At 41.0% G+C, this 24,693-nt stretch overlaps 4 protein-coding genes across 4 annotated transcripts in view; 3 read left to right on the forward strand and 1 right to left on the reverse strand.

Annotated features, from left to right (window-relative positions):
• The first annotated feature begins 294 nt into the window (after positions 1-294).
• Positions 295-1,752, forward strand: LOC139219883 (NHP2-like protein 1). Its single transcript, XM_070851887.1, has 3 exons — positions 295-480; positions 668-788; positions 1,383-1,752. The coding sequence occupies exons 1-3, from the start codon at positions 478-480 to the stop codon at positions 1,643-1,645; spliced, it is 387 nt and encodes a 128-aa protein (XP_070707988.1). The 5' UTR covers positions 295-477; the 3' UTR covers positions 1,646-1,752.
• Positions 1,753-3,285: 1,533 nt separating this feature from the next.
• On the forward strand, positions 3,286-6,860 carry crym (crystallin, mu). The gene is made up of 8 exons (XM_070852495.1): positions 3,286-3,465; positions 3,558-3,708; positions 3,834-3,896; positions 3,983-4,084; positions 5,424-5,607; positions 5,771-5,892; positions 5,978-6,062; positions 6,155-6,860. Exons 1-8 carry the CDS (start codon positions 3,299-3,301, stop codon positions 6,226-6,228), a joined length of 948 nt encoding a protein of 315 aa, XP_070708596.1. The 5' UTR covers positions 3,286-3,298; the 3' UTR covers positions 6,229-6,860.
• An 85-nt stretch (positions 6,861-6,945) lies between these two features.
• Positions 6,946-12,404, reverse strand: LOC139220399 (ras-related C3 botulinum toxin substrate 1-like). Its single transcript, XM_070852496.1, has 6 exons — positions 12,059-12,404; positions 10,410-10,481; positions 10,100-10,217; positions 9,593-9,655; positions 9,025-9,184; positions 6,946-8,500 (listed from the first exon to the last, which is right to left on the reverse strand). The coding sequence occupies exons 1-6, from the start codon at positions 12,091-12,093 to the stop codon at positions 8,370-8,372; spliced, it is 579 nt and encodes a 192-aa protein (XP_070708597.1). The 5' UTR covers positions 12,094-12,404; the 3' UTR covers positions 6,946-8,369.
• An 11,317-nt stretch (positions 12,405-23,721) lies between these two features.
• The window catches only part of LOC139219867 (cytohesin-3-like), a 31,861-nt gene continuing 30,889 nt past the window's right edge, over positions 23,722-24,693 (forward strand). The window contains exon 1 of the mRNA XM_070851865.1: positions 23,722-23,836. Coding sequence (XP_070707966.1) covers positions 23,818-23,836 — 19 coding nt within the window. The 5' untranslated portion in view covers positions 23,722-23,817. The remainder of the gene's footprint in view (positions 23,837-24,693) is intronic.

Consider the following 24,693-nt stretch of genomic DNA (forward strand, 5'->3'; position numbering starts at 1 on the left):
AACAAAATATAATACATGTAGTACATGAACAAATATTCAAAAACATTAAGTAAACATAGAGTAATGTGTTCACGTCGCCCTATTTCAAATATAAAGCAGAAGTTAAATTTGTATAAGAAAAGATACTGAACATACAATACATATAACACTGTGAACTGGTAAAATGAAATCCCTACTTAAAATATTAAATACTTCTAACTTATTATTATATTTTCAAGAATCAGGACTATTATTTTTATACTTCCGGTCGTGTTAGGCTGGTGTCTCCAGTGCGCATGCGCGTCACCCCACACGTGCGGTGAACGTTGGGACCTGCTGCATGCGACAGAGCTTGTAGAGTTTGTAGCGCGACAGGAAACCGTATAACTTATATAAAATACACATTGTGTCGTCTTGCACTTTTAAACTCAGGTGAAAGAAAATCCTCCGTGAAGCATTTCGCCGAGAGGGCCGGAATACCAGAAAAAACAATTCACAATGGTGAGTGTTGGCTTTGAATGAACTACGTTATCAAGCTAGCAGACGAGCTAACTGTTAGCAAGCTAAAGAAAGTAGTCAACAGAGCGAACTTACCTTCTTTACTCCCAGCACCCTAGTTTTAGTTCACTGCGTGTGTTGCTTTCCTGTGGTTAATGTGTGTTTATTCCTCCTGATGTCCTCTGACCAGACTGAAGCTCAAGTGAACCCAAAGGCCTACCCGCTGGCCGACGCCACGCTGACCAAAACCATCCTGGACCTGGTGCAGCAAGCATCAAACTACAAGCAGCTGAGGAAGGGGGCTAATGAAGGTGAGCAACCATACAGCCAACCAGAATTACTAATGTGCGACTGTGGGTTTGTATACAAGCCGGTATTGTGATCGGTCCTGAGGTGATGTAGCAGCAGAGAAGTCTGTGATTCAGGTTAACATTAGCACAAACACATGTGGGTCTTCTTAAAACTGAGTGTGTATATGAGCTTAACCGTGGGTCATAAACACATTTTAATCATTGTAGAGCTGCAACGATAATCAGTTTGTTGATTGAAAAAAATCTGTTTCTAGCTATTTTGATTGAGTCATCTTTATTGCTAAAATACCAAATAATTGCTGGTGCACCTCTTCAAATGAGAAATTGCTTCAGTTGGTTGGATAAAGCCAAATCAAATGAAGAATAATAACAATTAGCACAATATAATACATTTCTGTATGATGTAAAGTCTGTCCTGTCCCAAAGACTTTGATTGTTAGAGGGATGTCGTCTGTGTGTCCAGAGGCTCAGAGATACAAAGTGGTGATGCTGTATCTCAGAATTTGTTCTAAAACCAGAAGGTTACCACTGGAGAGCTGCTAAACCCGATATTAAAATGATGTAATTACTAACCATGATCCTCTTCTTCCCCAGCCACTAAAACGCTGAACAGAGGCATCGCTGAGTTTATTGTGATGGCCGCTGATGCTGAACCACTGGAGATCATCCTCCACCTGCCACTGCTCTGCGAGGACAAGAACGTTCCGTACGTGTTTGTCCGCTCTAAGCAGGCCCTGGGCCGGGCCTGTGGGGTGTCGCGCCCCGTCATCGCTACCTCAGTCACCATAAAGGAGGGGTCTCAGCTCAAACCGCAGATTCAGTCTGTCCAGATGGCTATTGAGAGACTGCTCGTGTGATTTTTTTTTTTTTTTTTTTTTTTTTGCACTGTTGTGATAAAGCCTCCTTGAAAAAAGGGGAACATAAATTCCAGATTGAAAATAATCTTGTCTCTTGTTTGATAAACAGTTGCAGATGTTTTTCTTTTTTACTTTTTAGGACAGTGTGTCCACTTGCATCAGTTTGCCATGGCATTACCTGATTCATAATAAACTTTTTTATTTAAGCCTGGTGTTCATTTTGGTTTTTCTTGTTGTAGTTTCATTCAGATATTTGTAATTAATATTAAAATGTAGACATTGAAGGAGGAAAAAGTCCTTGGTTGGGCAATGTGTTGTGCACATAGTTGGCATGTTTTCACAGCAACCGATTCCAACAGTACTTAGTTTTACCATGAGGTGCTGCTGGCACGTTCATCAGACTACTAACAAACTGATTTACAAACCTCTGCCTGACTCGTGCCAAGGAAAGCTGCTCCCTGGATGAAATGTCGAAATGTTTGTCATTAGCAGAATAATAACATTTCAGTCACTCTTATTTGAATATATTAGATTTGAGAATATTAATTATACAGATATATCAGTGCTGAAGCATCAAATCCTCAAAAATACAAACGCAACAATGTACAAATAAAGTACAGTGTTGTACTTAAAGTACAGAATGTAAAAGTTTTAATTACACAGAATTTGCCCCTCTGATGTTATAAATTACATTATTGTTAATATTAATGTATCAATGCATAATAGCATTTTACTTCTATAGCCCATTGAGGTGGAGCTTGTATTAAAACCCTATAGTGGATTAAGTTTAGTGGAGCCCCTCCAGAGGGTTACAAATGAATCTGGGGGGTTGTGAGATGATGGGGCAGGAAAAGTTAAAACATTAAGTCCTGTTACAAAAAGTCATCTTTTTATTCTTCTCAAATGTTTGCTTTTGAAACTGCTTGTGACATATTGCAAACAATTAGGGTTATTCAAATAGTTTAGGGTTACTCAACTAGATTAGGGTTATTTAAATACACCCATTTCAGAAGTTCAGGGGGGAAATCTCAAACCATAGTTCCAACTCAAGCATTTCATTATATTTGATAGTGATAACAAATGTTCTTATTTAGAATCTGTTAAGTGGTAACCATTGCATTTCATTGAATTCAGTGGCATAAAAAATATATCTGCCTATGAAATGTACAGGAGTCTAAACTGGAAATCAGAAGTGTGCTTAAGCACAGTACTGCAGTAAATTCATTCATTCATTCAATGTATTAACTCATTTCCCACCACTGGCCTATGTAACAGTGAGAGGGGCGATTCTGCATAACTTCTTTTCATACTTGACGTACATTTTTCTTATATTACTAATGCACTCCACTGTCACTTTCACTAGTAGAGATCTTTCTTTTTATTTCTTTTACTTTGCGCATGTGTTCATAAAGGATATACACATCTCTGAATCTCCATCCAGCTAGTTCCTTTGAAAAACTATAATTTGTCTATTAACTCGTTTGTTTTCACCATGAACTAAAGCCCTCTCCCTGCGTACCACTCCCCTTAGCGCGGTGTTTAAAGAGGCCTGCGGCTCTTGAATGCAGCTCGCTCACACAGTCAGCGGTTTGAACTTTGGGCAGACCAGTTCAACAGTGACTCCTCTGAGCTGCAGCTGCAGGAGCAAGAGCCATGGCTGGACCTCCTGTTATCATATGGGAGCATGAGGTGGAGAGCCTGTTGTGCTACAGACAGCTGATCCCCCGTCTGGAGGACGCTTTGGGGAAATTCTCCAGACGGGACAGCGCGGAGGTGATCCAACCTGTGCGCCTCACGGTGCCTCTGCAGAAACACAGCGGGTAGGCCAGTGAGGGACTTCATGCGTGGTTATAACAAATGAAACATTAACAATCTGTCGACATTGATGGCTGACAATCGCTCACTGTTACAGCTTCATGGGGTTAATGCCTACATACATGGAGAACGACGGAGTCCTGTGCACCAAGTTTGTCTGTTTCTACAAGAGGGAGGATGGCTCCACTTTGCCAGCAGTGCAAGCCACAGTGGTGCTGCTGGATCCAGAGTATGGCAATGTGAAGGCTGTGAGTATCACATGCACAAGCGCTGCACCAGCCTGGCTTTAGTAACTCTACATTAAAAGCATCCAATCGTGTAGTTTAACAGCCTCAGTCAGTCAGACCAGACAGGGCATGTTTCCGTCCCGTAGGTCATGGATGGAGAGGTGATCACAGGCATGAGGACAGCTGCAGTCTCAGCCATCTCTGCTAAGGTACTTCAGCATCTGCTCACACTAACTGTTCTGCAATCCTGCACTCTTGTTCTAACTTTGTCTCCTGGTGTGTTTCTGCTTTGCAGCTGCTGATGCGTCCTGGAGCAGAGGTCCTGGCCATCCTGGGGACCGGCAAACAGGCCCTGAGCCATTACAACGTCTTCACAGAAATGTTTTCGTTTAAAGAGGTACAATTGCAAGCATATGTTGTAAATGTATTGATAGCAAGTGTGAACAGAAGCCTGCATTTCTCGGTTTAGGGCAATATAATGTACGTTTAATAAGAATAAGCGGGGCACTGTTCTCGTGTTTGTGCCTCAGTGTTTCCTAACACAGCACATAATTGTTAGGAACCTAAGGGATCTATAGGCTGTTATAAACACCCAGAGTGTCCCACAGTGTCTGCATGGGACTGACTGAGTGGGACAACACAGATTGTCCATGAAATGTACAGAAAAAAACACAAGTTTTCCTTCTTTATTAAGTCTCCCTGTTTTTAATTTTGTTTTAAAGGTAGTAAAACAATGTTGAAAATGTGTTTATTGGCCTTCTTTCCCAGAGTTAAATGAGAAGTTTGATACCACTCTCATTTCTGTGTGGTAACTATGAAGCTAACACCAGGAGCCACTTAGCTTAGCTTAGCATAAACTCTAGAAACAAGTGGGAAAAGCTAGCTAGGCTCTGACCAAAGGCAACAAAACTCACCTACCAGCTCCTCTGAAGCTCACCAATAAACACATTATATCGTGTTTGATTCATCTATCCAAAAAAACTAACTGTAATTGCAGCAGGTTGTGTTTTCACAAGGGGTCATGTACGGACGATTTTTTGGCGGGTTGCAGTGACTTTATGGAGTCTCTGCTGGTTGCCTGGCAACCTCATAGTAACAACAAAATTACAAGGAAGCTAAAATCAGGAGTAAGAGTCATGAGATCTTCATACTAACGGTGTGATGCTCTGCTCGGTAGAGACACCCAGCATATCTGCGTGGTCTGCCTCTGATGAAGACGGTGCCAAATAAAAGAGCACACTTCAGAGAACAGAACGCTGACTGATTTTTCCAGATGGGGAAGTTACTTATTTGCTGTTGGTCTCCATGGAAACTAGAAAAGGAAGGGCCATTACAACACTGTGTAGCGTGTGAACGTACATTGGTGCAACAATTGATGCCTATAATCATGTTTGGATATTATTTGGAGACCAACAGCAGATACATAAATGCACATATTTGGAAAAATCAGTCAGTGTTCTGTTCTGGGAAGTGTGTTCTTTCATTCGGTGGAGATAAGTTGGGTTTTAGTGTGTTTCTACAAAGCATCTCCCATAGACTTCAAAAGAATTGGCACCAAAATCTGGCACCAAGCAGAGCATCAGAATGTTATAACTCTTTCTCCTCCTTTTTTAGTTTGCATGGATTACAGGACAAAAAAAACTGGTACCAATACTACAGATACTGTAGTGGTGGTGGATAGAAAGCAAATAATAAGCATATTCCCCAAAATGTTGAACTATTCCTTTTTCTATCAGGTGCGTGTGTGGAGCCGCACAAAACAGAGAGCAGAGAGTTTTTGCCAGTCTGTCAGTGGTCCAGTGAAAGCATGCGCCTCAGTGGAGGAGGCGGTGACGGGAGCGGATGCCATAGTGACGGTAACCAGATCTACAGAGCCGGTGCTCTTTGGTCAGTGGGTCAAACCAGGAGCCCATGTGGCAGGTAGGAAGAAATCATTATCACACAAATGAACAAATAAGAAATGAATGGGTACAGGTGAGATTTTTTTTTACATGTGCACCCAGTAAAAAGGTCAGAACTTATTGAGCATCTTTGAAAATAAAATGAGTATTTCCCACTGTGTTCCTCTCCTGTTGCTGAGCAGCGGTGGGGGCTTGCAGGCCAGACTGGCGGGAGCTGGACGACGTGCTGATGAAGGAGGCGGTGGTGTACGTCGACAGCAGGGAGGGAGCAATGACTGAGTCCGGTGACATCATCCTCTCAGGGGTCAGTCTGCCATTATGCTCTCTAACTGCCTCGATGAGGTAACTGAGGCGTTTGTCTAAAAATGTGATTGTGGATCTCTTTTTAGGCTGAGGTGTTCGCAGAGCTTGGAGACGTTATTAATGGGATAAAACCAGCCCACAGAGAGAAAACAACTGTCTTCAAATCCCTTGGTAAGCCCCCCCCCATTTATTTTTCAAAGTCAGTACATTTTCATCATAGTATTCGGTGTAACCTCGACCTGCTTTGTTTTTTACAATAACAGGAATGGGAGTTGAAGATGCGGTCTCTGCTCAGCTGGTGTTTGACCAATGGAAAGCCAAAGCCAGCCAATCCTGAAGGAGCCATGTATTTAAAGGCTGACCCCCCCCGTTTGGCCTTTATGGCACACAAGCCAACCAAGATCAAGGCAATATAAGAAAGGACAAGAACTAATATCTTACAGTCTAAATGAATTTTACTTTATTGGCCCTGGAAAGCCCTAACTTTTCCACAGAACTGTCTATTTCATACTGAAATTGTTTGTTAATCATATAGGCAATCAACAAAACATTAATCACCAATAATTTCAATAATTGATTTGATTAAACAATTTATCAATACTCAAAGCTGACAGTCTACAGCTATAGCGGTGCTTTGGGTTAAATGCTAAAGCTAACATGCTCACTGACATTAACAGTAGCATGCTGATGTTTCACTGGCGTACTTACAATGTACAATGTCCACCATCTAAACTTAGCATGTTAAGCATGCTAATATTCACTAATCAGCACGAAACACAAAGCGCAGCTGAGGCTGATGGGAAAGTCATTAGTTTTGATATTGGCAAGTTTTAACCTCCTGGTGGTGCTACGGGACAGTGGGGGCATATTTGATTAAGTTGATGTATTCACATCGTTCTTACAATGTTTGGGTTGTATCCACTTGATGTTTAAAAAATGGTGAAAACAAAAATTTGTGATGGACATTTTTTTTTTGAGGGAAATAAATTATTGTAAACCCATATTATTTCCCTGAACTTGCATGTTTGGACAGAGCATACAAAGTAAAACAGAGCATTTCCAATAAATTTATTTGCTTAAAAAAAGAAAAAAAACAAAACAAATCAGCATATTAACTATGTGAAAATGAAACCACATTTAACTAGAAAGTGAATCCAAGTGTGCACTTCCACTGCGTCATTGAAACACTGACAAAATGAGTCGAGATCTACAGTGGCTCCTCAGGGCAAACATGCAATTTGATCATTGCTCATTTCGAAATAACTTGTATGTTCTGAATAGTTACCGCTCAAAGGTCATATTGTACACCAAGGACAATAAAGTCAGTTACAATCTTAGAGTGCTAATACACTGGCTCGTAGACTTCACAAAACACAGTACAGATGGGGTCAAAATGTTATGGTTACACACCATCATGATACCAATATGAACATCGTATACTGAAAAAAAAAAAAAAGCCTGAATATTCAAAGCACTTTCCGAACCTTCCGAACAGATAGAGGATGAACCAGTGGCTACACTGTGCCTTCACATGCCCGACAGTCAGTCACAGAATACTGCGTGTTTACGCAACACATGGTGAGAGAAGAGCAGTGGATTCGTCTAGAAAGCTTTTAGGAACAACACAAGAAAATTATCTGTTCACTATCTAGTTGTTAATTGTAAAGAGTAATTATTACTTATCTTAGCAGCTGCTACAACAATTGTTAAAAGTTCAAGGGTAAAACCATTTCTACGTGACACCATGATGGCGTCCTGTACAGATTAAAACAAAATTAAAAAGGAAGAGAAACGACGTTTTAGTGTTGATGGAGTGACTGCAAAGTGATGACTGTCGACTGAGTTTTGGCAGCACCTCAGTCTAGTCAGATGACACATGTAAACAAACGGTCCGTCAACCACAGCTGACAAGAGACTGACAATGAAAAAAAAAAAAAGGAGAAATTAGAGCTTCTAAAAAACATGTTTTCCTTAAGTAAAATTTCATCAAGGCAGCAGGAATCTCTTAGTGTGTAGGGGAAAGAGTGCAGCGCAGGGCCTCCTTCTCGTATGGAGTTACATCTACGGTAATTTCATGATAAAAATCACGTTCAAGTAGTGTTTCTTCACAATGTCTTGAGAGAAATTTCATTTTTTTTGTGTGTGAAATCCTCCCTCTGTCTCCTTCACCAACCCCAGATCACAAAGCAAACCCCCACCCTCACATTTCCCAAAGGCCTTAGCAAAGTCACTTCATTCCTGTCCATCTGAAAGGACCAAACAGATGTAAGCAACCAGACACCACATCTGAGGGGAAAACCCTCAGCGCTGCTCAAATCTGTGAAGTTCTTTCACATGGAGGTCACATCTACCAGAGCTTCTATGTAAGCAAGGACACAGGGGGTGAATCGATATTCAGGGAACCCAGCCATCATCTTCTTCCCTCTGAGTAGGCGAGTTCTGACTGCCACTGTATTTTCTGCTCCCTGTCGTTCTCCATTACAATATTCTGCACTTCCTCTTCCTCTTCTTGATGGGCGGGGGGCACAGGACCGCCCTGATGGCTTCGTCAAACACCGTCTTAAGGCCGCGCTGCGTCAGAGCTGAGCACTCCAGATACTTCACAGAGCCTGGAGGGCACAGGAGAGGAAAATGGAAAAAGCAGAGAAATAAGTCAGTGTATAGAAAGAGAGTGTGTTTTTAGGGACGATCCGTCAAATGCAGCAACTCTAATTAAAATGTAACAGAAAACAGGACATCCATTCATAAGCGCTCTGAAAATGATCCAGTTAATGGAATTTACCTTCAACTCTGGAGAGGAAATATTGCAGAATTGAAATACAGATCTAATTTTACAGTTCATTGAAACAAAACTTAATAATGGTAAACAAATTAGGCACTATGTTGCTGAATTTAAGATATGCTACTGATTTTAAGCCCTAATTCAATTTCCATGATGTTGTAATTACAAAAATGTGACGGTAAATTCTGGCCTCGACTCTTTTGTACAGCGCAATCATAATGAGTTGGGAAAACTACCAGACACATTGCTCCCTAATAAAAGTTTTGTCTTCCTTTCCACCGATTTGAAACCTTAACATACAGTGATATCATTTAAACATTTCTATCTGTGTACGTGTAGCGTTACACTAACTTATTTCTTTAGCCATGGCCAAGCCCTGAGGGTAGATAATGGGGGAGAGTTTCTTCTCCTTGAGCTTTTCAATAGTGTCCTTGTCGTCTCGCAGGTCCAGCTTGGTGCCCACCAGGATGATGGGCGTGTTGGGGCAGTGGTGTCTCACCTCAGGGTACCACTGGGGGAGGAGGGGAGAGAAATGTGAGTGGGATGACAAAAGAATGTCCTGGTTCTTATCCAAATTCAACATGATGTGACCTAGGAGGAACTCAGGGGCAACTACAGACCAAAAACTTCCAAACAATTCTCAGTCATGAACAACATTTATTCCAGTTACTTTACAAAGTGAATCCCCCTTCAATTCAACCATTACCTCTGAAGAAGTAAAAAGAGAAACAATCATGCATTACCCTTAAGTAAGACAAGCATTTCTATCATAATATATCTATATATTTGGAGAGATAATAAATGACTCCAATTCAAGCTGACCTGGCCCCGACATTTCAGTGAAAACAGTCCATCTAATATCGCCATTACTGGCGGAGGTAACAAAATGCAAAGCACATAAAGAGTGGGTTGTTCTCACCTTGGCACGGACGTTTTCAAAGGAGGCTGGACTGACAAGTGAAAAGCAAATCAGGAAAACATCCTGCGGAGGATAAATGATAAATGTTAATATAACTTTAAAAAGAATAACCACAAGCTATCGTTAAAATAAATCAACGCTGCGCTGCTGAAGACAGACAGCTAGCACACAATATTGACTTCAGATTTGAGGGTTCACAGAGCTCCCTGCGAGTCTTTGCCACAGAGGCCAGTTTGTTGAGAGGACAAAGAGTGCAAACAAGAGCTCCCTTTCACTTCCTCCAGCCGTCCTCCAGACAGTGTATAGGTACTGTGGATACACGGCTCTACTCTGCTGAGTGCAAAGACTCCGTCTTAAGCATTACAGGCCAGTGAATAACTCCAAATCAATGCTGGCAAAGTGAAAACAGTGTTGGTGCTAACATTGTCTGGCTGATACTAGTCTGTGTACAGCAGTGGTCTGAGGCAAGCAGTTGTTACTACTGTGTATGAATGCAGATGTGCGTACTGTCTGTGGGTAGGACAGAGGCCTGAGCCTGTCGTAGTCCTCCTGTCCTGCTGTATCCCACAGGCCCAGGTTCACCGGTTTCCCATCAACCATCACATTGGCAGAGTAGTTGTCAAACCTGCAAGAAGGGAGGTGGAAATTAAGTTCCAAATGAAACACACTTGAATGGGGAAGAGATAAAGCTGTGCATAGATGTTAATACATTTCTCAACTAACAGGATCCTCCTGGACCACCTTCATCACCTAAACCCTGCCACATTTCCATTTGCTGACCATCTCCATGTCACAGCTGCCCATGTGCGTTACTTACACTGTGGGGATGTACTCTCCAGGGAAGGCATTGGTAGTGTAGCTGATGAGCAGGCATGTTTTCCCCACAGCCCTGGGATCAGAACAGAGGGCAGGGAGAAAATACAATGATGAGAACTGAAGACTGCTTCCTGATTTATGCTCATAGTTCTGATAATATCATTATATTCTTCACTGAAATTAAGGCAATACAAAATACACTTTATATCAAATGCATGTAATCAATGAATTTGTTTTTACTTGACAATTTTAATTGTATGTCAGGACTGGGTTTGTGCAGTCTAGTATTAGCCTTCACTATTGTCACATTAATATATCTGCAGGATGTGCACACAGTAACAACACCAAGAGAGGGCACAATTTTGTGCACCACCTCAGCCTAAAAAAGAAAATTTATTTTCAACAAATACTTGAAACTTAAAATGAATAATCATTGTGGGGGCATGTGCTCTGCATTTTCTCATCTGAATCCAGGGTCTAAAGATAGAGGGTGTCGCATGCTGTACAGATTGCAAAGCCCCCTGAGGCAAATTGTGATTTGTGATATTGGCCAATATAAATAAAACTGACCTGACTTGACTTCACTGGCTCTAAGCTTTGGTTTAAGAAACTGATGTCGTAGACTAGCAGTCGGCACATTGACCTATATATACTATATATACACACACTACTGTCCTATGATGCAGCTTTACTCCATGGGATGATACCAGAAGCTAACACCAAAATGGCAGGGGGGTACCTACATGTTACATTACAAAAGTAAATAGTTTACAGTCTTAACTAAACGGATCAAGTATTAATCCCACACAGTAGTAATATCTGTCTGAATACATTACATTCCTGGGGGCAAGATTAAATCTCATCCATTGACACAATGTGTGAACTACCGGAGACCAAAACCACCAGAAAATTTCTGTCACCAGAAAATGATGACAAGCTAGTCTTAAAACATTGTTTTACCAGAAATCAATGATCAGTATGCATAAGGATGTCTAAATGTATATTTCAGGTCAATTGAGTTTATGGGGACAAATTCACACGTATAACACAGGTTAAATTATTATTATGGAAAAATAACTTATTTACATGCTGTTTTAAAACTTGTACTTTAAATGTGATGTAAGTTTTGTCAAAAATATATTTAAAAAACCCAACAATTTAAAGATACCAAACATTTCTCTGCCTACAAACACTTGACCCAAAACGGGCTGGATTATTTGGGTTATCGAGTCCAAATATAGGTCATCAGCTACAAAAACACACTTAAGTGCACAGAACAAATTTAATCCATAGCGAAAAGCCTGAAAACTTCTAACTAGGACGAGCTGAGGAGCAGATGACTTAAGTTATAGCTGTCGACATGGCAGCCTGGGTGGTGTGTGTGTGAGATAGCGGACATGCTGTGGCCCGTCCGGTCACACCTCACCGGGGCATGTAGATAAATCTGTCTGACCCAGCTGGACCGGAGAGCGGCCACAACAACAGCTGTCGCTCAAGTTGGCATCTTATCCGAGGCTAGTTAGCCGCTAGCCAACTGTTGGTAACTGGGTCAACGACGGCAACTGTGTTACCTTACAACCGCTGCTGTTCGCGTCAAACTGGGGGGTTTAAAGGGGTAAAAAGTGAGGATAAAAAGGTAGTTTAACTTACCCGTCCCCCACCACCACACACTTAATGGCCTGCATCGGACGGCTCTCTCGATAGCAGCTAACAGCGCAGCTCAGGCTCGGTTAGCTTAGCTAGCTAACGGCTAAAGTAAACCACTGCTGCTCCGCTTAAAAAAGTACAACGTGAACAAAGTGAGAGGGCCTCGACTGCGGGGCGGAAAGTTGGTAAATGTTGCAGTTAGAGGAATTATCCGGCTTGTCTGTCCTTCTCAGCAACGCCCGGCGAAACTCCAAAGTTGTAATCCACACAGGCAACACCCATAAAAAAAAAATCCTGGAGTCAAGATTGAGGGAAAAACGCCCACAGTTTGGAAGCTGCAGCTCTGAGATCCCTGCAAGTCACATCCGGTCCGAGCAGCGCCGTGAAAGGCTGACACCCACCGGACTGAGCGGTGTCATGCACCCCCCTCACAGCCTGCTGCACAGGCCAGCTCACAGCACCCAGGGACCGCACAGGCCAGGTAACAGCCATAGAAAATGATCATAGCTGGAAGTATTCAGACCCTTTAAGAGAAAGCACCAACACCTCATTTACTGATGTAGTATATGTTCCTCCTTCTACTTTTTTACTTGTTTTATTTAACTGTACTATATCCGTTGTGGATGCTGCTGTAAGGACACAATTTCCCAGTCTGGGATCAATAGTACATCTATCTATCTATCTATCTATCTATCTATCTATCTATCTATCTATCTATCTATCTATCTATCTATCTATCCGTCTATCTATCTATCTATCTATCTATCTATCTATCTATCCGTCTATCTATCTATCTATCTATCTATCTATCTATCTATCTATCTATCTATCTATCTATCTATCTATCTATCTACCTGCTTCTTTGTAAACATTCTCTGTTGCAAGTTTAAGTCCTGCAGTAGTAAAAATATGTGAGTACAATCAGGAAAATGCACATGATTATAAAAATGTCACCTGTGGCTTTTGTGCTATTATGTAATTATATTATTGCTGCTCATGCATTAACGTAAAAGCACGAGTTTACTGCTGTTGTTGGTTGAGATGGAGCTCATTTCTAACTATTTCATATAGGACTGCAACTAAACACCTTCACAGTGCTTGTTTTGTACCTGACAATAGTATACTACTCTACAAAATTCAAAGTTATTAAAACCAGAAATAATCCAAAGGAGGAGCAGTGAACCGTTAGATGCTTTAACATGAAAAATAACACAATAGTTATCGAAATGAACGCCATTCAAACAATCGACTGCCTGTTTCAGCTGTGTAAGGGTAGTTTAATCTGTCACTAAACACATATTTGATAAGCTCTTTGTGTGTTTTGTGTAAAATGTTCATTTCTAAAGCAACTAGTAACTAAAGCTGTCACATAGTTGTAGGGAAGTAAAATATATTTCCCTCTGATATGGAGTGAAGAGTTGAAGTAAAAAGTAGCATTAAAAACAAAAGACTAAGTTTATGTAGGCTTATCTCAAATTTGTACTTAAGTACAGTACTTGAGTAAATGTATTTAGTTATATTCCACTACCGGGTACTTATTGCAATAGAATTGCCCCTGTCAGAGTTACATAGTTATATCTGATCTACCTGGATAATCATTAATGATGCATAGACATGTGAGAGGAATTTTTATGTTGCAGCTAGTAAAGGTGGAGCTAATTCATTATTGATAATGAGCAGTAACTCTTGCTGTAGCTGAAGCGGAAGCAGAGTAAAGTATAAACGTGTCCTCTGCAAAGTACCTGGTCATATTAATTCATCAGTGATAGATCTTTATTTTGTTCTCAAGTTCAAGGATTTTCTCTCTTAATTGTTGTTGTGGAAAAGAGGGAGATTTCAAATGCTAAATGCCCTAAAGAAATAAAAAAGAAGAAATGAAAAAAAATCTGTTGGAGAAAGTAAACTCACACCTGTTCTCTACTAAGTATTGTATTTTTTCATACTTCTACATCGGCTGTTGTCTATTGGCTTTTTACTCCACTGCATTTATCTGACAGCTATAGTCACTGGTGACTTTACAAATTACAATTTTACATTCAAAACATATAATCAAATTATTAAATGGGATTAATTCATTTTCCAATAATATATAAAGTAAATAAAATGAGCCCCACACTGTCCAACCGTAGCATTAAATGTATTTATATTAATAATCCAATTATATAATTGTATAACACTGAAAAGAGCTATTCGGCATAATGAGGAATGAGTATAAGTATATTTTGCTCACCATACTTTAGTGGATGGAATATTTGCACATTGTGTTTTTTTACTTTTACTTTTACTTTTAGTAAGACATGAATATTGTACACTTCTTCCTTTCACGTGAAACACTGCAGAACAATCACTCTGCAGCTTTGCATGTGAACATGAGAGGGCAGCATTTTACAGTGTTATAGTTTTCCTGTAAAACCACAGCCTGTGATACTGTCCACATCTTTATTGGAAACTCTAAAATGCAGACACCTATATACACAAACTCTCCCTGTATCTCTGTATGTATGGTAATAGTTGAATTTCTGGACATCACAAACTTTCTAAGGTCAACATCTCCAGTTTTCAGCCACTCATTAACTCATTATTGTAATTACTCAGTTTGGCCAACATGAAATTCTTAGCAACCACACTTTATTTCATCTGCCAAGCCAATAGACGACATTTCAATCTTAAAAGTTAATTGGAAACAGCTTTACTTTGTGTCATTAGGCCACATAGAGGTTTCCAGTAGACTATACATAGACGCTAAAGATCATGAACACAATACTGGTCCAACGGTCGCTGAAGTCAATCATGGATCAATGATTGTATGTGAAGCACACAAAAGTTTAATGATATTCTCCCATGAAGAAACAGATCATGACATTGCTCGTCAAGCACAGAGAGGCCCTCTGATTGGCTGAAGGAGAAAGGCCCTCTGATTGGCTAAGAGAGAGAGAAGCCCTCTGATTGGCCGAGGCATGTAAGCCACTTCACACTTCATTTATCTTTGCAAGCTTCTTTCCTAAAAAGTTAATTTCTTAAAGTAACTGTTTAAAGTCACTTTTTCATTAAGGTAACTTGTAAAATGTTTTTGTTCAAAAAGTAACTTCTTAAGTTACATTTCTTCAAAATTACTCTTTAAATATATGTAGCTTTCATCCCCCTTTTCAATCATAAAGGGTTAAAAGAAAGATTACTAGGTTCTATAATGTTTCTCTCATGGTTGATGTCTTTGACGATCATTTTCGTCATGGTTTTTATTCTTCATCAATTGATCACTGACTCCATGGAGTCATTTACCACGCAGTATAGCACCAATCCTGCACACACGCATGCATACACTCACACACACAGTGGAGACAAACACATTAGTAACGTTGACTCTGGATTATGTTATTGGAGGATTTTGCCAGCAAACAACACATTAATAGGCAGGCATTAAAGGCAGAGGAGAGAGATTAATGAAGGATAAGCAGTCCTGTCGCTGCACATCAGGGAGGCTGTATAACACTGTGGAGTCACACCGCGGGACAATAGGATGTCAAACTGAGAAAAGACATTAAAAGGAAAAACTGTGTTCACACATCTCCAGAAAAAGAAAATACATCTTAGAGTTTAGTATGTCTTGGATGAGTTTCACAGACACTGGGGGTTGATTATATCAGACTGCTAATCAGCAGCATTTATCAGCCCTTCATCTACTGTAACACGCTGAATAGTGCCACATTTATACTAGTTCCTCTTTTCAGTGCAGTGTGTCTGTGTTTGGTGGCATTTGTTGTTATTTCTGAGATCTTCTACTGACACATAAATAATAATTATTTGTATGTTTATTGCTTTAGTCATTGTTAAAGGAGGCATTGCACGGGACTACCAGACATTATGTTAACAGATGTTGATGTAAAAGTTGCATTAGATTGCTTTTGATTGTATGGGTGCACTTACATACATACATGGTTAGCAACTGGTTAACTTAGCTTAGCATAAAGACTAAAAACAGAGGGATAGATATATCATATCTAATTCTCTGTGTTTCTGTGTAATTTTGCTGTAAATAACTGACTTTGGAAGAAGGATTGGTACAAGAGCTTCACATCAGAGGTGGGGGGAAAGAGGTTTCAACAAGCCAGAACAACTATTACAGAGAACTTTGTTGGTGAGGCTCTGTTATGCACTGTCACGCCCGTCTCTCCTCCTGCTTCCCTGTCGCGCTCGGTCCACATGCATCTTTCCTTCAAGCTGCAGCACGGAAAGTCATTTCATCGGATCATTACGCTCAACCATTAGCTCTCTAAATAATCACCAAGAATTTAATGACCCTTGTCATGGTGCTCTCATTCACACAGGAGTCAGATTGACGGTCTGCAGGCAATCAACACTTAACCGCCAGAATGTGCTCTGTAATGGTGGCACTCACAGCCGAGTGCAGGGGATGTCTGCTATCACAAAGTGTGGAGAAGCTCAACATTTTTAATGGAGTGAAAGCTAAACGATGAGAGTATTCGCCAGCTACTCCCTGGATTTCATCATTTCATTTCAGCTAAACTGAGCACATAAAGCAGATGGCTGAACCCAGCTGAGGCTTTGGCTTTTGTGCTGCTGCTATCTCTAGTTCCCACATGATCAATCGAGCCTATATATTCAATAAGATCCTGTAGATACTATGAATCATTCAGCAGCTGATATCTGAGGGATTTCCAGAGAATTTATCTGTAGAGGCGAGCTTGATCAGGGCACTGCTAATGTGTGTTTCTGATTGGATAATTGAGTTTCATAACAGCGTTTTTTTACTGTCACAGCTGCACCAAAGAATAATATTTTGCCACCCATGAAATCCTTTCTACTAAACTCACGCACTCACTACACATGTAAGCTCATAAATGCACAAAAATGCTCAAGCTGCCTCTAGATGCTTATTCGACTGCACGCTGAGCTGTGACAGAAGGATGTACAGTTTACTTCAGGTTGGTTTCAGGCAGCTCTGTGCAGCTTGTTTATTAGCCGGTGGCAGCGGATGTGAAGCCAGCCTAAAAATAAACTGCGCTTTTGAAGAAGTCCTCACTCTTCACTAACAGTGGCATGCAGCATACGCAGAGCTTTAGTCATCACATGAAAGTGGACCTCTGTGTGATTACTTGTGTCCAGTCGCAACTATTCATCAGGCAATTTTGTTCTGATGACAATTCTAACAATGAGCCATTTTCATGGCAATCTTGCAATCAGAGTCGCATCACGTATGGACTGTAGAGCCCTGAGATGAGTCACATGCTGCCATAGTGGATGTGATGGGAAGTTTCCAGCCAGATGTCCCACGTGTTTCCGTTGTCCGCCCTCTCTTTCTGCTTGTGTCTCTCTTTCTCCGGCCTCTCTTCCGCTCTTCACCGATGTTGCCTGCTTCACTCTCTCTACCATTGTGAGAAAGGAAGTGTGTCACATTGCTTGGGTGTTTGTATTAGCAGGAATGTGTGTGGGACTGTTGCAGATGGTTTTCACAGAAATTCCTCAGAAACTCGACAGGCTAACTATCCTCTCGGGTAGACATTATATTTTCAAAAGAATCTTAAATTTGTTGTTGACAGTCACTGCCAGTAATAGACCATCCTTAGTGACCCAGCAGTGGTGATAAATCAAGTGTATCTGGCTCTGCCTGATTGGGAAACACAGTCCAGGATCAATACAGCATGTTACTTTATGGCTTTAATGTGAAGCTCGTTCTTTCAAGGAACAAAGTGCCAAACAGACATATTGGAGGGCTGAGAAGACACCGAATAATCAGCGTGTCTCAATCAAAACAAATCAGACTCTAATACAGATGACTGAAACTCTGAAGCTGTATGGCTCAACATTTACCTCATTATAACAGTATGGGTCATGAGGCAGGTTATTTGCCTATAACGTTGTTGCTGTAAAACTGCAGCCAAGAGATGCACTGGATGAATCCGGCTCCACGCTGCACAGGGTCATTTCTTTGATGAGTGCAACAAAAGTTCAGGGATTGAGTCTGCTCGGAGGACAGGGGGAAAAAAAGGATGACTACTACAATGAAGTGGTAATGTGCAGACATCCTCCACACTGGGAAGAGTGTGTGAAAGCATGCACGTGTAAGTGTCTCTGTGTGTAAGTGTTCTTTGAGACTCCAGGTCTGATGAATTGTGGTAATTTATGTGGCGTGCCTTCTCTCCCTCAAGGTTTGAGATCCCACACATTTCATAGAAAAACTGTCAACAGCCACCAGAGAGTAGCACTTGTTGCACGCTCTTCCTGTGGGGTGCGATCTTAAGCGTGATTGTAACAGTAGGATGTTTTTCTCACTGAAGATAAAGTGAGACTCCACATTCTCTGAAAGCATAAAACTACCAAACTGCAAAAATCTCAACATGACATATGATGTTCTACATTTAGACATTTATCCATGGGGAGAGGAAAATCTCCTCTTTGTACAGACATTGATGTTTCCCAGACAGTGAGCCCTACTTACTTTTCATCTAGCACCAACATGAGGTTGGCTTTTGAGGCTCTGAGTGAAATGTCCCGACAAGTATTGGATTGATTTCCATTAAATTTGCTAACAACTTTGGGAATAACCAATACTTTACCTATTCCCATTAGACTAAGCTGTACTTTGTGTTTACTTCTGTGTTTCATCAACATCTTAAGCGTTGTCATTTTGAGCATGTTAACACGCTGATGCTAGCATGGCTGTAGACTCTTATCTTATTTCCCAGTGAAGATAAAGAGAGTTTTCACATACTCAGAATGTAGTCGTCTTGAGGCCACATTGCATTCTGGTCTATGGAGGCGACAGACAGTAGAGGAGAAATTAGCACTGAAACTACAAAGGTATCAGTCTAACCTTATAGATTTAACATGCATGCAGTCTTGTGTATATATATGTGTGCTGTTAATCACGCTGCAGCACATGCAAACGGTCATCTGTGACCACTCACCAGAGCTCTGGGTCAGTCCATCCACTCCCCGGCCCCACACATGACACGTTTTAATGTGGCTGACATCTGCTGCCTCACAGGAACCCGCTTCAAGTGAACTATTGAGTGCATCCATGCAAAGTTTGTTTTCTGTTGGCTGGTAAATTGGGGAAATGAATAAAACTACATTTAGTGCTGGTAAAAATGATGTCAGACTGAGGACAGGTTTATGGGTTAGAGGTTAATCTCTAGAGGGAGACTGAGGCTGAAGCTGACTCTTGCATCATTTGTTCTTTTTGTTTCTAGTTTAAATTCACTTGATGTTTGAGATGAGACAGCCTCAATTTGACTCTGATGAGATATTTGCTGGCATGTATCTTGGTTTATTATTATTATTATTATAAGACAAATGCTTCACGTCCAAATGCCCCAAATCCCGGTGAACTCTGTGCACATTGTGAACAGCAGATGAATAGATTCTAACATTTCATTGATTAGAGGGAAGTAATTGAATTACAGGAGGGAGAGAGCTCTCGCTGGACTACACCCGTTTGGTCGTAGATGGAAATGGAGCCACTTCCTGTTCTGGTCCGGACATCTGCACATAACACTGGATTATTCCCAAAACTGACGACCTTCACTTCCCTCATACAAACCCCTCGCCCTTTTTACTTTTTGTGCACGTCAGGAAGATACAGAAAGCGAAAAAGATGGAGATGATGTCATGTGTCCAATCATCTTTTCCATCAAGTCTCTCTGTAGCCGATGAACCCCACTCTCTTGGGCTGCTGGCTGCAAGCAGGCCTTTGAGGATATGTGAGAAGGAATTTATGGGAACAAGCCGCAAATGAATTGTAACTACGCTGTGGAGTCAGTATTTGTTTATGCCTGGACCTTTTGAGGGGAAAAACATGTGAGACTATTAATTTTCTATTTTAGGAAAAAGGGGAACTTTGGTTTTACAGTATGTGGCCATGCATTCGTAGTAGAACACTTAATTAAGAAACTTTTTATGCAGGAAAGCGTCATCTCTATGCCCCTGGGGAGAGCAGCATTTGTATCTGTAACATATGATTAGATCGTAAGACTGATCCTCTTCTTTGAGACTGGACCAATTGATATTTAAAGGTAATTAAACCACACCATCTCTTTGAGCTTTTGCCATTGGATCATTTGACCATTATAGGCTATGGAAACATCACTTTAGCCTTTTTTTTCTCTTGTCCTTTAATAACACTACACTTCATGAGTTCTAAATATATGTATTTTTAAGTGTATTTCACTCAGTATTACATCATTTGCACTGATTGGAAATGTGTGTAAATTTAGTCCGTTTGTGCTTTTCTTCTTCCAGTAATATGAGGTCATTCCTGCTGTATGAAACAATGCATCAGTTATGTCAGTGTGGCCGTACTGTTTCCATAATTGTTGCATAACAGTTCAAGCTTTGTATGAACAAAAGGGAAATCCGATGTATTCAAACTCTCCTGTAAAATTCACCGCAAAAAAAAAGTCTACCTGCTGAAGGTGTAGCATATACGTACATGTTAAGATTAACCACTTGCAGTCGTAATGAATGGAAATAACTGAGTCAAAAGATGTAACTCAACCCAAAAAATGAACAGACTACACTGTAAAACGTGGAAAAACAGAGCTGAGTTGGCTTCGATACTGTAGCTGATGAGTAATGATGCTCTTTTCTGTCTGTGAGTGTACGGCTTTCCAAACAGAAAGCAAACTTCTCAAGTGGATAAACTTAGTTTAATATTACATTAGCAGCATCCTGCTGCTATTGCTGCAGGGAGGAAGCTTTCTTAAAGCCCGGAAAGAAAAATATTGTGCTGGACACAGACGAGAAGCAGAAAACCAAATGGGAAGTTAATAAATCTTGTGTTCAACCCTCCAGAGAAGATTCTAGATCATATAAAAGTCAACATTTTGTGACAATAGGCTACCTTAAATGCATGTACTGCTGATAATAAAGCAAAACTTTTGATAAAGAAAGCACCTACATTGAATGCTGGAGCAAAGACGGCAACTGCCCTGAACTCCAGACTTTTAAACTGATTCATTAGCAAATGTACATGAATTAAGTGCAATATCGACTATTAAGTTATAAGTATTATTGACTGATGTTGCCTGATGTCAAAACCTTGTTTAAATATCTTAACAACTGTAGTATATATTGTGCTCTCAAGGTGTCTTTCTAGTTTGTTCAGTTCAGTCTAGTTTGTTCAAACTGCACACAGTTCAGTAAAAAGTAGAATTTTTCCATGTGAATTCTATCAGATTGGAGGCATCAAGTAGCATTAAAGCATTTCAAGTAAAGTACAAGTTAAAAACAAGCGCAATTGAGTTAATATACTTATGTTCTGCCTCTGTTATTGAAGTGTCACGGGTCAGACCAGGTTTCATCATGTGGTCAGGGTGAAGGCCGAACGCATTGCTTCCTTTTCTGTAACTTTCTTCCATTGTCCCCCTGTAGAGCAGCACAATGAGTCCTCAGCACTACTCCCTTCCTGAACTCTGGACCACACGCTGGGTCCGGCCTCTATATTCCTTCCCGCACTACGTCACTGCTGGTGTGGCCGGGATCTTCCCTGGAAAAGCTTCCGTGAATAATGAGCTCACATGGGCAGGGACGGACAGGAAGGACACAAGCTGGATTCCTTTGGCCTTCAGAGATGTCCTCATGCTTTCACCGCTTATACGGAGAACTGGGTGGATGTATGAGGTCAGAATCAGAAAAGCACCTTTGACGTAGATTTTTAGAGGTAAACTGAAGGTGTTTTTAGGAAGCCTGTTTGCCGCCTTGAAGCAAATGAAGCAAATAATCAAATTCGGAAAACTTCATTGTAAATGGACAATGTTAAAGTGACACAATGTAAATACAGCGTTATAATCTAAGTTGACTGCACATGCACGGACTAAGCAGCTACAAGAAGTCAACCAGCTAAATCTGATCTGCAATAAAAGCAAATGCATGTTTCCCAAGCTTATCAGTTTACCTTCTTTCATTGATTAAGAGGTTTGACCCCTGACTGAACCTAAGGAGTGTCCTTTGACCTTGAAGAGTAACTAAACACAGGCTGAGGAGTCTGAACGATCTACCTCTTGGCTGTTTCCTCACCGCTTTGATATCTACACTTTAAATCGTGGATCAGAGTCGCTACTTAAGCGCCGCATTACGGAGAGCTTGTTAATCTATCACTGTTTATGGTTGAAGTTGGGAGGCAAGGGGTGTAAGTAATTCACAAATGACAAACAGTAAAATCTGTTTAAGTCTGAAACAGTGAAATGGAGGCTTTACCGACTGGTGGCTTCAGCTCAGAGGTCAGAAGTTCAGCCCGTAGAGGTCAACAATGCTTTTCTGCCCGAACAGATTAATGAGTTACTCTTCAGGGAGGTGATAAATGAAGTCATTTTAAGAGGCACTGTTGTGCACTGTATGACGATGCTGTTAAAATGAAAAACACAGTGTAACAACTGCACATGTATAGTAACTATGGACGTGAGCTTTTTAAAACTACTAAACTACAAAAATGGTGAGCTGCGACTGAAGGTTCCTTCTTGACCTCTGAAGCAATAGTTGTAGCTTCTGATGATCAAATTTCTATGGACTTTTTTCCCGTGCTGCTGAGGAAGATTGTGTGAAATAATAGAAAGCTCCAGATCAGCTACTAATACACCTTGTGATGAGTTTTTCCCCCACATACTTAATGCTGATGTTAGTCAAAATATTGGATCATCATTAATGCACAACATCACATGGAGTAATTGAAATGCACAATGCATCATTTTACACCTCTAATGAAGAGGTCAGGTGATCTACCAATTATAACATGTTGTAATAAGTTACCTGAGTCCAATTGAAGCTTGACAGGGTAATAATCAGCCCAACACTCACCTTTATGTTCTACTTCCAAACAAGTTAATTAGACAAAACTGGACAAAATAAAAAAGGGCACCGTGGTTCCAAACCCTTTTGGAGCGTGTGGTGCAGCCACTCACTGTGTGTTCTCCACTGGAGGGACTCTGGAGGGCACTTTTTCATGTTTTCTTGCACATTGGGCCGCCCTAAAGGGCAGTTTTCTTACGTATAGCTACCATAGGGGCACCCAAGGGGGCACTTTTGCAACAGTAGTTGCCCCTTTTTTAGGAATCTGAGGTGAGTTTACATTAAGGAATCAAATGTCAGCATGGTTGGTATTTCATGGGCAACATTTTAGAATTCAATATATTTTAATTCAACTACTTTGTGTGTGTGTGTATATGTGTGTGAGTGTGTGTGTGTGTGTGTGTGTATATGTGTGTGAGTGTGTGTGTGTGTGTGTGTGTGTGTGTGTGAGTGTGTGTGTGTGTGTGTGTTTATGTGTATATGTGTGTGTGTGTGTGTGTGTGTGAGTGTGTGAGTGTGTGAGTGTGTGTGTGTGTGTGTGTGTGTGTGTGTGTGTGTGTGGGGGGGGGGGTTATCGGGGGCGGGGCCTGATGACGTCCCGGTGGTTGCAGTGGAGTTAATGTGAATGCAGACGGAGCAGCTGAGGATGGAGCAGAGAGGGAGAACCGCCGCTGCTGTGTCACATCGCGGTCAGACACCTCTGAAATATTCCTTTTCCAGATAAGGACCTGCCTCTAATCGCCACCTGGCTCCTGCTTCCTCCTCTTTTTTTCACCTTCTCCATTCATTTCGCCGCTGACATCCCTTCACCCATCTGTCTGTCAGCGCACCGGCTCCGACTGTGTCAGCGGGGAAAGCAAACACCATCCTGGTGAAAAACACTCCGCAAAATACATTATCCGCGGGGTCTGAACCGGACACACCTTCTGCCGGACTGCCCTGTCACTGCTACAGTCAGTATGGATGAAGACAATCACGGTAAGGCTGTTTTTCCTTCTCTTCACACTGGTCTCCTCTCCCCGTCAGCCCGTGTGCAGGGATGGATGGATGGATGTGTGTGAGTCAGGGGACACGGAGGTGTTTCAGAACCAGGATGTAGAGCTTTTTTTTTTGCAGACCTATCTAGAAAAAAATAGCCAGTCTGTTGTCATGATCTGAAACCTGTCATTAAAGGAGCATTTCACACAAATACAGTGCGACGCGGTCGCTTTGCAGGTTAGAAACAGAATGATTGTCCCTGAACAGACACATGTTTAGAAACGCTGAAGTCAAGGTTTGTTATTTGGTTGTTTTTTTTAAAACCCAAACGGCATTTTTTTTTATCATGCATGCACCCTTTGCATCTGTTTGATGTAAGGCTTTGAAGTTGCTCTCACTATCTCATTCAGCTCTGAACTGGTGGACCATTGATAAGATATGACTGGCAGCCTTCCATGTGGAGGGGAGCCCAAGCAGGATCTACATCCTTTAACAAAAATATTTGAAGAATAAAGAAAAAGAAGTGCCTATAGTCTTATTTAAGTTGTACAATGATGCTGCAGGAGATTAAACCACTATAAATCATGCTTATTACAAAAGCTGCAAATTGTACTGAATGTGATATTGCATTGATATTGCATATATTAGATGTTCCGAAAATCAACCAAAAATCACTTTAAATGCACCTGTCAGTGTATATCACGAAGTATTATAAAGAGAGGAAGTGCCTGTGAGGACAATAAGGTAATGCAATCGCTGAGTTGCTTATAGAAGCTTTTATTTCCCAATAGTAAGTATTTGAACAGCCACAGAAGGTAAAAATGATCAGAACAAAGAAGAAGTGGTTATAATCAGAG

This window comes from Pempheris klunzingeri, chromosome 20, assembly GCF_042242105.1.
Source record: "Pempheris klunzingeri isolate RE-2024b chromosome 20, fPemKlu1.hap1, whole genome shotgun sequence".
In the NCBI taxonomy this organism is placed as follows: Eukaryota; Metazoa; Chordata; class Actinopteri; order Acropomatiformes; family Pempheridae; genus Pempheris; species Pempheris klunzingeri.